A 15,240-nucleotide genomic window follows, 5' to 3' on the forward strand; every position below is an offset into this window, starting at 1 on the left:
AGTACATGAGTAACATGAGCTCACGCTCTGTTTTGCCATGACACACACTGTTGGTTATATACTTACTGTGATATATGAGGGTGTGGAAGGCAGAGGCGTTCTTACCTATTTTTAATTTTGATTGAGAGAAGGAAGAAAGAGTAGTTCTTCAGCTCCTCCTCAGAGGAAATACTGGTTCACAGGTGAACTTCTGGCATTTATTTTTGGTGTGTACACTGTGATACTTGAGACAGGGTGACTGAGTTGTGCATTGTATGAGGACGTGTGTCTTCTCCCCAGAGAATGCGATGTGTATCTTATCCGAAGAAGCCTTAGAAAGTTGAGCATTCTCATTAGCTGTTCAGACTCACTTTGCCAGTCTCTCAGAAATAAAGATGTCCTTCTTTTTTTTCCCCGACAGGCAGCCTTGTTTGCACTCCAAAACCTTTTTGAAGAGAAATATGCTCCCCGGCCTATCTTTGTAAGTTCTAAAATGTTTATTTTTGTTTTTTATGAATATTGTCATTTTGGTGGTAGGGTTTTTTTTTCCTTGCATAGTAGAACTATTGGTAGTATCTTTTGGGAACTACCTACTTGAACTGCTGTGTTCACCACCCTCCTACCACCACCTCTACACCAGTAACAGTCTTACCTCTGGAAATGTGAAGAAAACGAATCTAGAAGTGGTCAGTGAAAGGCACAGTGGCCTGGCTAAACTGGCCTACTGAAGCCAGAGGCCTAGGGACTCTCTCCTTAGGGCCCAGAGCGGGTGGCCTTGCATGCTGACTGTGGAGCACCTGGTACTGAAGATTCCAAAATGCCAGTTTATTAACTCAGTAGGCAGACCCACACAGAGTCCTTAGATTGCTTGGCGAGCATGGAATAGAATCAAAACAAGGGCTGCTAGACGAAGCAGCTGTTTAACAGCAGGAGGCGAGGCTAACCTGAGGTTCTGTGGGAACGCCTTCTCCAGTGGCAGTGGGTGTGTGATTCTGAAGCTGCTTTGGTCACTACTTTTGCCTCAGTGGCTTTCTTTTCCCTCTTCCTTGTTTCCAGGGCTCACCAGCTCCCCCGCCCCTCTTGGCATTTGTCTGTTCTGACCAGTGTAGAAAGCATTGCTTTGAGTTTGAGTTCCACAGTTCTCTTTCCCATAAAAGAGCACAGAAAGTGAGCTTGCTTGTTTTATTTTGTCTTGGTGACTAAACTCTGAATTCAAATCTATGTCGTATATTGTTGACTGAGTTTCCTTTGTTAATTCAGATTTCAGGGACAATTGTGGATAAAAGTGGACGGACACTTTCTGGACAGACAGGAGAGGCGTTTGTCATCAGTGTGTCTCATGCAGACCCCCTCTGGTGAGTGACCATTCTATCCTCGACTCCATCCGTTTTGGGGATCTTCTCTGATGGCCACAGAAGATGACCGGAGAGGGTAGCTTCTGCTTATTTCCGCTGTCGCACCTGCATGGAATGTTGGCTTTCCTGGAAGTACGTTCAGACTGTTCCCTAAAGGGGGCGGAAGTCTACTGCCTAAGTGGGGCAGTTCCGGGGACTGGGAGGGAGAGCTCTCAGACCTCCTGGGCCAGCCAAGTGGCTGCTCTGTTATCTGTAAGTGTCTCCTTATAGTTAAAGGCTGTGCCTGTTGGTTCAGTGACAATGCTTTAAAACTATTATCAGCACTTAACATTTTTAGGGCAGTGCTTTGCAGAGTTTTTCACTCCTTATTTATGGAGCAATCGGAAACAGTCTGGCTTGGAATAAGACGGGGATTCTAAAGCTTAGATTTTTATCTTTGAAATTAACATGGCTTTCCTATAGTAAAATATCTATTTTTTCTTATCAAAATGGTTGAAATTACTTATTACGAGTGAAATAGAAGCTCCGAGAGCATGTACTATTTTTCTCCTCTGCCTTCTCCATAAACGTGCTATTTATTCCTTCTGCCTGGAAGCTGTGACTGCTCCGCCCCCCAACACACACGCGCGCGCGCGTGCGCACTGTGCTGGCTCCTTGTTAGCCTTCAGGACTCATCTGCAGCGTGCTCTTCAGGGAGCCTGGCCTCTCTCACCATCCCAGCTTGATGCTCCTCTCAGAGCACTCTGTTTACTTTTATTATAGCCTGTGCCATAAAAGTAATAGTAATAGACATTTATGGAGCGTTTGCTGTGTGCCAGGCTCGTCTCTAAGAGCTTTATGAGAGTTATTTCTTTTAATTCTGGCAACAACACCTTGGGGTAGGCACTGCTGTTTTGTCTTCCTTTCAGCGAGAAGGGAACCTGAGACTCAGAGGTTGTCCCTTGTCCAAGATTAAGTAAATAGTGGATCGAGGGACAGGGCAGGCTTTTCCCACATTTTATCAGTTATGTGATGTTCTTTTTTTCATAGTTTAATATTTCTAATTTCAGGGCGGGTCTTATAGTTGATTTAATGTGTTAGTGTGATTTCGAAAAAGCTGCTGTAATATAGAATACATTGTTACCCTAGTGATCGTGCCTGATAAATAAGAAAATAACTGTATTGAACTGGGTTCTGATTAGCTCCTCACTAGCTTATGAGCTTTTCTAGAGCAATCTCTTAGTCATCTGTATTTCTCTAGTGCTTAATAGAGTCCTTGGCACACAGTATGGATGCAATAAACGTTTAACAGAAAAACTAAAGCTAGGACAGTGCAGGGGTATCTGAAGGAAAACTTTAGTTTATTAAAAAACTTTTTTTGTCTTCCCTGAAACATTTTGAATATTCCTTCTTTCATTTTCTTTCTCTCTTTCCCACCACATTGCACTTAGGAATCCTAGTAAAAGGAAAAAAGTAAAATAGAAAAGATGACGTAGTTCAGTAGCTTCATAGTTAATTCCTGATTTCCCGAAGGTCTCAGGGGTCCCCCACCCCTGAGACTGGTTTTGGAAGGGTTTTAGGACCTCCACGCTTACTTCCAGTGTAGCAGCTCTGCTTTGAACGGCTTTACTTGAGTCCCCAGTAAGTTTCATCTGCAAAACAGAGAGCTGCTTGGTGTTATAAAGAAGCCAGCTTCATTTATAAAAGGACAAATTCTAAGTCCTGGGTCACCTTGCTAGTCAGTTACAGAGCAAGTACTAAGCCTTGGTTGTCAAACCTCCCATAGGCTTTCACATGCCATTAGTGCTCTTCTACCTCCAAGATTTTCCTTTTTATTCTTCGTAAGTATTGCTTTCAAATCATATTTGTTAGCAGTGGTGGTTTGTAGTCATTTCTGTTTCACAGGCTACATTAATCAAACTGTGAAATTATTTAAGGCGTCACATCCACAGGCATAGTCCTTCAGCCATAAGGTTGTCATCTGACCTTGGAGACGAGGACAGGGACATAGTATTCAGTGCTGCTGGACCTTGAGTGGATGGCTTTAACTGTGACTTCATGATGGGGCTTTGAATCAGGAGACTTATTATCTCCTTGGTTTTAGAGATATTCCTTTCTTTATTAAAACTTTTCATATGTGTAAATATTTTGAATAAAAGAGGATGCTTCTAATATCTTCTTTTGTTTTTTTCAGCATTGGATTAAATTGTGCTCTGGGTGCAGCTGAAATGAGACCTTTCATTGAAATAATTGGAAAATGTACGACAGCCTATGTCCTCTGTTATCCCAATGCAGGTGTGTGTTTCAAGGGGGCCGCACGTGGGGAATCCAAATACACGAGACATGGTGGATAGGGTAATAGATCTTGATTAAATAGTTTGTTTTGCAGGCCTTGGTATATAATTAACACTCAGTAGGAATTTTCCAAATGGAGAATATTTGGGTCTAGACTCTAGACCACTGTTTTCCTCTAGACTTGAAGGAACAGTTTGGTTCAGCCTGAAATCTTCAAAATTGCACAAAACTTCAGGGAAGGAAGCCGTTTCAGATAACTGAGCAGACGTGCTTGCCATGCGGACGTGGCCAAAGAGACAAGTGTAGAGAACGGGATGAGAGGGAGCCCTTTTCTCCACTCCACTGTGTTCACGAAAGAGCAGATGTTACCTTTTTCCTTCTAAAAGTTAGAACTTCTAGTTTACTATATATAGAAATGACCAAGAGAGATACTTCTCAAACTATCTGATTAAATATTGGTAATCCTTTCTGGGTTAACCATATTTCCTGGTGAACGTTTTTGAGCACAGCTTAGCTACTTCGGGCTAAAAATCATTTTCCAGCATTCTTTCTCCAAATATATACATTTTAATGCACAATAAATTTTATTTCCCACCAGGAGCAAGATAACTGGAAGGGGATAAGAAATAAAACAGGAAATTGGATAATTAGATGCTAAAGTCTTACTTGGGAAAATTTTTTGGCAAGGAGAGTGGTTGTGTTTTGTGTTTTTAATTGCATGTCAGGTGCTCATTAGTTTGAAGGGTGTAATGCTCTCCCAACCCCATCCCAAGCAACTGGGTAGTGGATAGGGGTGGGGGGCTCAGTCCCATACAGTTTTCTTTCAAATGGAAAAGAAATAGTGGATGTTTATATTCCTTTATAATTTTTTTTTTTTGGTGTGCTGGCTCTGTATTCACTATGTTTTTGCAAGTATTTAATTATAATAGACCATTTAATTATAAATATAAAAATTTCTAACTTTTTAAACTAAAGCCTTTACAAATACTATGTCTGTTTGTTAAGGTAATTTCCAATAATGGCTGAAATATACTTCCTTAGGTCTTCCCAATACCTTCGGTGACTATGATGAGACTCCACACATGATGGCCATGCATTTAAAGGTCAAGAATCCTCTTTCACTTGGTTCTTAAGAGACAGAAATGAAATTTTAGCTTTAGAATATTTAGAAGCAAAATTTTTTTCCTAAATAAATTCCAGTGTATATAGACCAAATAAAAGCTTAGCTACTCTGACTTAAGATGGTGGAGGTAGAGGGAGGGGTTAGCTGTCAGCATCCTTCTCCCCGGTTGGTACTGGTGGCTGTTGGGAAATTCCCAGTGAGGTCCAACCCAAACTAATTGAAACTTGGCTGTCCTGCAGCCCTTCCACGTGGTGTCCCCCAGCCCCGAACTCCCTGCTTCTCATTGTCACCGCCCCCATTCTCCTTTCATAAGTACCTCTCGTTTTGGAACCCCAGGTCATGCGCCCACACTACCCACTACCCTTCCTTATGACTAACCCCTGGGTGTCTTCTCCTCATTCCTTGAATTTGTAGCTTCTGGCTCACTGACATCCTCTCCTAAACTATTTCTGACTTAATTCTTAGGATTTTAATTCCTTACGTAGATGCTCTTTTCAGTGTTGGGACTTCTCAGTTCTTTGACTTCCTCTCAGCTGTCTTGACCTCCAGACTAGCCTGTGGTGAAACTCTGGACCCCCCACTGTCCAGTATGTAGTCACGACCACATGGGTTACTGGAGCAACTGAAATGGGGCCGTTGTGACTGAGGAATCGAATGTTTAATTCTTTAGACTTTTTAGTTAAATTTTAAAACTTGAGCTATTCTTTGAGAATGCATTATCCAGCTCACATTCCTAGAGCTCAGCGTATGGGCAAAAATCTTTATTACGCTCAGTTAAGCAAAGAAATATTTCATCGCATTTTAAATGGTATAAAGGATTTCATACTCTCAGTTCTGAGCTGTTCTCTGCTTTTCACCATACACCTAGGGCATGAAAAGCTTTGTATCTAGAGTTCAGTGTGTTTAGCTCTCTTTTTAATGTAAAATTAGTTATTCAGGAGATGTAGGCCTCTTTTCTGAATTGGTCGTGGTGAGTTTAGAATTCCGATGAACTTCGTGAAACCTTTTTTCCTCCATGCAGGACTTCGCCGTGAATGGCTTGGTCAATATCGTTGGAGGGTGCTGCGGAACGACGCCAGATCATATCAGGTAATAACCACTCCTAAATGTTTTACTTTGGTTATGGGCTGAATTGTGTCTCCCCCAAATTCATGTGTTTAACTCCTAACCCCTAGTTCCTCCAAATCTGGCTGCATTTGGAGATAAGGACTTAAAAGACGTAATTAAGGTGAAACGAGGTCATGTAAATGGACCCTAATCCAATATGACTAGTGTCCTTCTAAGAGGAGTAGATTAGGACACAGACACATAATGAGGAAGGGACTGTGACGACAAGGAGAGGAGAAGCCAAGGAGAGGCCTTAGAGGAAACCAGCCCTGTTGACACCTCGATCTCAGACTTGTAGCCTCCTTTGAGAAAGAAATTTCTGTAATTTAAATTACTGTTCTCAATCTGGGGTATTTCATTATGGTAGCCTTAGCAAACTGAGATACCTTTATATTATGAAAAATTCCTAAAATAAGATGAATGAATCCCCATGTGCCTATCACAGTTTTCATAATTTTCAACGTTTGCTATTCTTATTTTACCTAGTCCCCAACTTTTTTCGCCTTAGACTAATGTAAAGCAAATCCCAGATATATAACATTCTACCTTTAAGTACATGACTAATGCATGAATATTCAAGGAGAGACAGCTCATTTCTTGTGGGCAGGTGCCTGCCTCCCTTAGATTCTCTCCTGAAGGAAAAGGCGCTAAGACCACAAGCACCTGAGGTCGGGAGAAGTGTCTCACCTTGCCCTGCACACTCATTGCTTCACCCACGTAGCCCAGTGAGTGAGTGAGGAAGCGAGTGTGACCTGGAGCCTGGTGAAGTGGTGTGTGGGTCTTGCAATTTTGTGGCTCATGAGAAGATGGGAATTCAGTGGAATAGAACAGTTTAGGATGGTTTGTTTGTTTTTTTTCCCTGCAGTGATTGATGGTCATATTTTGAGCCATTCATCTTACTGTTCTGAGTCTGTTTCATGTGTATATTATATTCTCGGTGTTGAGTTACCTAATATTTCAGTACTTTTGTAGATTTCTGTGAAATAGAGTCAATAAGATAGACTATTAAATAGAGTCTATATGATTTTTTGAGCATCTTTTAAATAATCTCTGAAAGCTATCAATAGTTGAAGATAGGTTATCTTGATCTCCTTGTTTTTAAGGTTATCTGTTTTTAAAAAGAGTTGTTTTAAAACTATGGGTGTATTAAATAAAAAAAAATATGTGTGTGTGTGTGTGTATATATATATATGTCTATTTGTCAATCTACTGGTGTATGTTTGTACGCATGTGTATATATTATACAGATAATATAACATGTGTATATCTATATATAAATATATATAGAGGTATATGTATATTTGCTGCTTTTACCTTGACTTCCTCATACTGGTTTGGGGGGCAGTAGAGAGAACAGGTCGTACTGGTCTTGATAAATTTAGTGGAGTAGCCAGATTTTTTCAGGTTGACCAAAGGCATAACCCATTAAAGCTGATTAGGTTAAAACGTGTATGAATAATTAAAACATTTTTAGGAGTTATTTTGGAGCTTCAGTGATGTATTCCTGTGTGTGCTCCCTACTATGTGCATGCTGTGCTTGGAAAAAACAGACCCAAAGGATTTAATTTCCTGGTGTCTCCCCTCCTGTTTGCTCCTCCTTCTCAGCAATGGAGCCCTTTTTCTTTGGAACTACTGAGTGAGCAGCAAGGACATGGTTCATGTGTAGACTTGATGGGGTGAAGGACCTCTGCGAGTTTGGGAAAGGGAGGACGGGATGTGCAATTTGCTTTTGTGCGAGTCATCACCATCTCTCGGTTCCCATCTCAGTGCGGAAGCTGGTAGAGTCAGCGCACAGCAGACTGGGCAGGTACAGAAAGCAGGTTCAGGGATTCATTTCTGCATGGGTGGGAGAACTAAACGGCATAATTGGTGCTGCGCGTTTGGAATGAGGTATATAATTATGCATAATTATGTGAAATAGACTTAATTTAATCGCTGGAAATGAGTTTAATTTTATTTTATTCTGAATTAATGGATATCGTGTTTTCTCTTTTAACTCAGGGAAATTGCTGAAGCTGTGAAAAACTGTAAGCCTCGGGTTCCACCTGCCACTGTGTTTGACGGGCATATGTTACTGTCGGGTGAGTCTGCAAGACGTGGTTTGTGTGATTTCAGAAAGCATCTGCAGATTAATTTAGTGTGTTTATCCAATGTGGTAGTGATGTTTGTGCCAACCACTTGTTTATTATGTCGAAGAAGAGTGTAAGTTTTTCTCAGTGAGGAGACCTTTGTTTTTCTAGGGGTGACATTAACTTCCGGGAAAATGTGAGAAGGCAAGGAATTTACCCAGGGGCCCTTGGTTAGAATTAGAAGTCACATGGTCCCGTCTCTGCTGTGCACTGTTTCGGAAACATTCTCTTGGCCACAGCCTGACAATTCTCATTATCAGATTTGCCGCCAGGCTCAATGTTTTATAATGACAGCAGCCTCTTTCTAGAAGTTTTGCTTGTTTCTAAAATATTATTGTCATGATCTTACATTTGTCGTGTGTCCAGCACTTTACAGAGAGCTGTGGTGTTTATTTTTCTGTTTGTCCTCAAGCAGTCTTGAGAGGTAGGCAACCTCCCTGAGAAAGAATGAGCTTTGATGTTCAAATAAGGAATGCTGGTAAAATAGTTCATCATGCCAACTATTAGAAAATGTCTTTAAATTTTATATTTTCCCCACAATCCTTTAATGACATTCTTGATAGTATCTTTAAACAAAAAAAACATGTATAAACAGATTCTTAGAGAACCTGCAAATTGCACACACGGGGAATTATACACCCTAACAATTCAGAATTTAACTTTTCTTTAAATTGAGATATTTTTGTTCCTTATGTTCTCCTAAGAGAAGTAAAATAAAGTATATGTGCCAGCAATAGTAATACCCATTTTTCTCACTCAGAATGCCCTGCGTAGAATTAAGCCCAGTGAGGCTGGGTTAACAATGCGCCTGGTCAGGCTGCCCTGTTTTCTTCTTATGCTCCAAAGACAGAGGATGAGGTTAGAGGAAGAGGAGTTGATGATTTGTGACACATCCCTTACCCCCAAATGTGACTTTGTCAGAGAGAGGTTTGGTATGGCAGTTTATTTCATTCTTAGATCTTAAAGCTATTAATTGACTTCACCCAGGACTAACAGTTAAAATTGCCAATCTTTGCCAAAGTTGAAACAAGATATGATTTAGATATGATTTTTAAAAAGAGTTTTAATGTAGGAATGAAAGTCTTTTTTTCCAATTTGAATTTCATGTGCTGTTTCTAAATTGCTTTAAAAATCGTTTTCAATCAGATTTTTAAAAATGACATACACTCTTTTAAATAGTTCTTTTATAAATTGCACACTTGTGAAGAATGTAGTTTTCAAATGAGCTATTTTGTGTTCTTAATAGAGCAGAAGTGCTTTGTGGGAAATGCTTTTAGGGCTGTGATGCAGGGTCTCCTTTAAATGCCAGCACCTGAGCTTGTTAGCCCTGCAAGTCTCAGGGTCTGACTAGGGATCAGGGACCCTTGAGGCGGGAGCGAGGTTGGGAGGGTCATTATCAGTGGGGAGGGAAATCGCAAGCCCAGACTGGGAAGAGGTGGCCGGTCACCCTGACCAGTCAGTGAACAGGTGCCCGTCTGTACTCACTGTTTTCCCCTCCCCCACATCTGTCTCTTCTGCAATCAGTGCTTTGGCAAAGGAGTCAAAGCCATTTTCTTTTATTAACAACAGCAGCAACGATTGCTGGTGCTCATCTTATGTTTATCAATGGATCTAGTCTCATTTTTACAGTAACATTAGGATGCATATACTTTCCTTGTCTCTATTTTTTGAGCGCAGAGGCTGTGGGAGCAATCACCTGGCCTGTTCACTAAGGCGGGTGGGAAGGGCTTGAACCTGAGACTGGCTGACCTCAGAGCCTGCCTGTTACCCCTCTGCAGGACTCCCTCTCCTGATACGTGAGCTATAATGAGTAGAACAAAATGCTTAAAGGCCTTTTCTGCAGTGACACTTTACCCCGGATGTTGTTTTTACCTCAGTGTAATGTATCCGCATGTATTATCTGGTTTTGTCCCAAAGTTGGCCTGGAACAGGGCAGATGTTACTGCCTCTTGAAATAGGGGAAGAGGTGCAGAAAGCCCAGTGGCTTGCCCGGAGTCATCTCACGGGTGCAGACCTGCCGTGGTGACCCCCGTCTCCCAGGGCTTGGCCTGGGCCCTCCCGGACTCTGTTCAGCCTTGCTAGTTATGGGTTCTTGGACTTTGGATCAAAGGGACATGGTAAAGCTGGTGGGATTAGCAAAGCTTGTTCCATTTGGCTTCAAGCTGACGTCTGCGTGGACAGTTGTGGAGCAATCCTGTTGATTCTGACTTCATGGCTTCTGCCCCAGACTCTTGCTTAAACAGGGATCTGCTGATAAGTTTTCCTTGTTTCTCAGAGCTGGTATGATTCAGCTCTTCAGAGAAATTAGCAATTTAAAACCCTGGACTATTTCTCCTTTTGAGAGTTCTGCTTGTAAATGTAGCTGCAACATAATAGCTTTCGTATCCCTAGGGGGGCCTAGGGAGGCGCTGGCGCTGGTCCCGCCTCACACCTCCTGTCCCTTCAAGTGGGCTGTGGCACAGAAACGTCTTTTCTTCCTCATGGAAAGAAAATATATTCCTTGTCTCATGTCATCTTATGCATTTTCAAGAAATTTTTCAAACTGCTTCTCATTTTAAGGTCTAGAGCCCTTCAGGATTGGACCGTACACCAACTTTGTTAATATCGGAGAACGCTGTAACGTGGCAGGATCCCGGAAGTTTGCGAAACTCATCATGGCAGGAAGCTATGAAGTGAGCATCTCAATACATCCCTTGAGGCATCTGCCATGTATTTGCCTAGACAGCATGTGAATGAAGTAGCTCATTGGCCAGCCTTTGGTCATGATATTAGCAGAGCTGCTGGGAGGTGTGAGAAGAGTTATAATGTGTGTTTGCAGCAGGCTGGGCTGGTGGGAAGAGGAGGCTTTGAAAAATTGAAGCTGCTATTGTCAATATTTGTCAAAAAGTACTGCGTTTGGAGTATGAAGTGGGATGAGATGGGAGGTTCTAGCTATTTCTATTACTCTTGAAATAAGTTTAAAAATTTGAGACTGCTCTTCATTTTGGCTTCTCAACCCTTCTAGGGAAAGGCAAAGCCAAGAAAATTTCTCTTCCATTCCTCATGGCCACATCAAGCACTGAGTAATGTGGAATTACTGATTCTGTTAGCTGTAGACTGAAACAAAAAAGCAACACAAAATAAAGAGGAGGCTCTGCCTTGGGAAGTTCACCTGATAGGTCAGCCATAGTGTTTTTAAGCTCGGTCACTATGCATGAGGAAAATTTAATTCAAATAGAACCTACCCTAAACATCTATCCAGATGCAAATATGAAGTGAACAATGGAGGAATTTGGTCTGGGCTTTAATGATGATGTATTTTAACATCAAACTTCTCTCAATTAAAGGTGTTGCAATCTTTAGGAAATAGATCTTCCAGAAACCACTATCAAAGCAGACTTTGTTTTAATCACAAAGAAAGAGCCCATTTATCATCCTTTATGGACCTGTTGATTACTTCTCCATGGCCTCCCTCAGAGGTACCCTCTGGTACCCTGGTTCCTGACAGGTCCTATTCATCCTCCTCCCTTCATTCCTGCTACTGCTCACTGCTACCAAGTGTTTCTGTCATGTGCTCCCCAGTTCACAAGCTTTCCCAGGGGACCTTGTTTGCATCTATGATAAATCCAGACTCCTTACACCATCATTTAGTGCTCTCCACATAGGCCCCAAACTGCCTTCCCTTCCTGATCTGTCCTCTGAACATTCCTCGTGGCTTGTTCATGTTTGTTCCTTTCTGAAATCCTAGTGACCCTTCATAGTTGTATAGTGTTCTTCTTCAATTGGCAGTGTTTCTACTTACGTTTTTATTCTTATGACCATTCTGTGGTGTCTCTTTTAGCTCTCAAATTTGATAGATTTGGTGCTGAGAGCAGAGGGCATTTTAGGCGAGTAATTAATCTATCGTTTAATAAGGTCTTCCTCTGAGCCAAAGTGCTTTGCATCATTACTCGTTTAATCTTCACAGACCTGTGAGATAGGTACTGTTGTTAGCCCCATTTTACAGATATGCAGCTGGAGGCTGTTTCACAGTAATGATAGATCCCACGTCCACCAAACCCAACCCTCAATCACTCTGCTTTCTGCCTGGAGGACATAGGAGGCCGCGGTAGATGCAGGAAGTGGGTAGTGGGAGTGAGGCCCCATTCGATTCTAGTTTCCCATGAGCAGTGATGCTCAAGGATCAAAGTGCGCTGACCTGAAAGCAGTCCCAGTCATGCCCTTTTGCTCAACGTGAGCGTCTTTAACCAAATCACTTCATCTTTCTGAGCCAACTTGGGAAGGTTGGACCCACAAGCTGTTATTCTGTGACTCGCAGGAAGTGGGAAGGTCAGATGTTGACATTCCACTTTTCCAAGTCATCTGACCTCTGGTCTCACCAGGTCACTTGTGGTCTCCTCCCTGCTTCCTCCAGCCCATCACCCAGGGTCCAGCTGAAGATGCTTCCTTAGGGAGCTTTCTCCATTTCAGGCCACAGAGACCTTGACTTCCTGGTGTCCAGGCATTCTTGGCATGTGACTCACACACTGTATGGCTGTACCAGTAGTTTTTTATGTGACTGTGTCATATGCCCCCAACTGAATGTGAGTCTTTCAAGAACAGGGACTGTGACTTACACGTCATTGTTTCTTTACTGTATGTGACACATTGCTGATCTTGAACCATTTTTCATTTGCTGGATTTTACTGTGATCCTTTTGCTCTGTGTAACCTTTGGGTCATTATGAATGGTCTTTCCTCGTGGAAAATGCCAAGGGCCTCATGCCCATTCTATCACAGTGATTTCTAGACATGTCTATCTAGTTTTCTTGGGCTAAGAAAAAATTATCACACTATGAAATGTATAACGAAGACTGAAACAAAATAAGGTCTGTTGTATCAGCCAGTTAGAGAGCATGATTGAACATGTATATTTTGCCCAGCGTTGTTCAGAGGAGAGTGGGAGACACATAACACCTTGCTAGATTTCCAAACACTTCAAATCTGTTTCGAGGAATAAGCTAATATTTACGAAATTGTGAGGAAAGGACAATATAATGAATCATGTGATAATGATTGTAATTGTGACAGAGGTTTAGCAGCTGTGGCTCGTTGGGGACTAAGCAGTGTTCCCTAAAGTTTGTTCTCGGAACACTGATCCTCCCAGACATTCTTTTAATAGTCACAGTGGGAAATGCTGTGCATGTGCATTGTGTTCTGTTCGTGGAGATTTATAGTGTATAGTAGTGTATTAAAGGATCTGAAGAACATGCTGACATTTATCTAACTCATATTTCATGTAACTCCTGTCAACAGACTGCAATGAATGCTTTGCATCGTTTGGCAAATACTAAAGAGTTATGTACATTTTGGATGGTTTCTCCAAAGACTTTTCTTGGAGATGGGACTTGAGTTGGGTCTTACAGAATATAGATAGGAAGCGGATTGTATTCCCAGCAGAGGGGACACCATAATCTGTAACACAGAGGTGGAGACAGACTTGGCTGGGTGCAGGGGACCCGTGGGAGAGGAGGGGGAAGAACAGTTAGGTAAGAAGATAGGGCCAGGTCACACGGGGCCTGAACACCAGGCTGAGGAGTAGATTCTTTATGGCAGGAAAACACAGCCTCGGTGGATTCTGAGCAGTGAAACGATGTGCTTGATGGGAAAGATGTTAAGAAGGTTAATCGGTGGTGGTTGCTGGGTGGAGACCAGGCCCAGAGCTGCGGAGGCTGGCCGGTGAGTCTAGTACGACTGGGAAGGACTGCTGTGGGTGGCGAGGAATGACTTGGCCAGCCTTCTCTTGAGTCATCTTGTCCTTACGCTGCCGCCTGTCGCGCTCTTCCCTCAGGAGGCCCTGAGTGTTGCCAAGGTGCAAGTGGAAATGGGAGCCCAGGTGCTGGACGTCAACATGGACGACGGCATGCTCGATGGTCCCAGCGCCATGTCCACGTTCTGCAGCTTCATTGCTTCCGAGCCTGACATCGCCAAGGTGCTACAGGTTTCATTCACCGAGGGGATTGACGTGTCTTGCTCTTCACTCGTTTTCACTCATTTCACTTTGTCCTTTGCCCCGCTGATCTGTCATCTTATACGCTGGTTTTCTGCTTTCTTACGTTGAAAGCCCAATGGTTTCTGAGTGTCAGTTTTCTCATGTACGACAAAAACCAGAGTTCAAAGAGAGACATGACTTCAGCTTGGCTGTTCCCAAGGCTTCCGGCATTCATCACAAGAATTGTTTGTTTCCTCTGATGCCTGTGTTGTCGGAAAGTGGGCCCTTTTCGGCGCGAAATCCAGGTCCTTGGCAACTCGAGCAAGGAGTTGAACGAGATGCCAGAGTAAAGCGCTGAAAAAGTAGTTTATTCGAGAAGATAATACATTTCAAAGAGTAGAAGTAGGCCCAGCAGTAGAGAGTAGCTCAAGGGCCCATTATTAGAAAAGAAATTACATTAAAAGAGTTTGGAGCCAGCCACGCATAAAGGCGAGGCTCAAAGGGCTCGAAAAGGAATAAGTGATCAAGAGAGCAGGGCGTCCAAAAAGGGAAAAAGGCTCGAACTTTCCAGGACTTGGGGTTTTTATCCCTTCTCTAGAATGGGCTGTTCCCCTAAGGGCGTGGGACCACTTGATTGGCACCTGTGATTGACACGCTGTACTGCGCAGGTGTGAGTGCCTGGTCTGATCTAGTTGTACCCATTTGTTTTAGGGATAGATAGTTACAATGAAAAGAAGTTTTGGGTTGAGAGGGGAGGTCACCGGGCGGTCACATTCTGTGGGACGTACAGGAATGCAGAGACCCAATGTCTGCCTCTGTCTGCCTACCTAGCCTTCCCCTTGAGAAACGTGATCCCATAAAATCTCTATGGGAAGCTGAGGGACAGCAGGTCTTTTCTTCTGTATCTGCTTCCTGCTGGGCAGGGGCGTAGCACTGTCCCTGCCTATTGGGGGATTCACGAAACTCTCACCCTAGCTGATCTCAGATGAGAGGAAGGGGTCTCAAGCTCCGCCTGGAAGACCGTGTTGGCTTCTTTGGTTGTGACCAGCAATCTTGTTGGGGTAGTCTCTGTATCCCCAAGGTCCCTGAATGAGGAAAAATAGATTTTAATTGATAAATCTGTTTTGTTCTCATGAAGCCTATGGCCATTCAGCCTGTTACTCAGGTGGCTGCAGTTGTCTAGGCCCAGAATGGGTTTGGCATTCAGTGTACTGGCCTGGGGGATGTTAGGAAGTCACAGGCTTTCAAGTAGTTATCTGAAGCAAGAGACTTCTATTGTTTAGGATTCAGAAACTGATTTACAAAGCAATCAAGAAGCAGGGGG

General features: G+C 42.8%; 1 protein-coding gene across 3 annotated transcripts in view; it reads left to right on the forward strand.

The window, feature by feature from the left end:
- Positions 1-15,240, forward strand: part of MTR (5-methyltetrahydrofolate-homocysteine methyltransferase) — a 93,127-nt gene that overhangs the window by 13,727 nt on the left and 64,160 nt on the right. For 2 of the 3 annotated variants that reach the window (XM_019651829.1, XM_019651830.1), the window contains exons 7-14: positions 401-460; positions 1,240-1,334; positions 3,508-3,608; positions 4,650-4,711; positions 5,753-5,820; positions 7,840-7,919; positions 10,527-10,639; positions 13,776-13,916. In XM_019651829.1, the coding sequence (XP_019507374.1) occupies positions 401-460; positions 1,240-1,334; positions 3,508-3,608; positions 4,650-4,711; positions 5,753-5,820; positions 7,840-7,919; positions 10,527-10,639; positions 13,776-13,916 (720 nt within the window). Of the gene's footprint in view, positions 1-400; positions 461-1,239; positions 1,335-3,507; positions 3,609-4,649; positions 4,712-5,752; positions 5,821-7,839; positions 7,920-10,526; positions 10,640-13,775; positions 13,917-15,240 lie in introns of those variants that run through there. The other variant, XM_019651831.1, reaches the window with a different exon arrangement.

The sequence above is a fragment of the Hipposideros armiger genome, unplaced genomic scaffold (assembly GCF_001890085.2).
Source record: "Hipposideros armiger isolate ML-2016 unplaced genomic scaffold, ASM189008v1 scaffold_167, whole genome shotgun sequence".
NCBI classification, from domain to species: domain Eukaryota; kingdom Metazoa; phylum Chordata; class Mammalia; order Chiroptera; family Hipposideridae; genus Hipposideros; species Hipposideros armiger.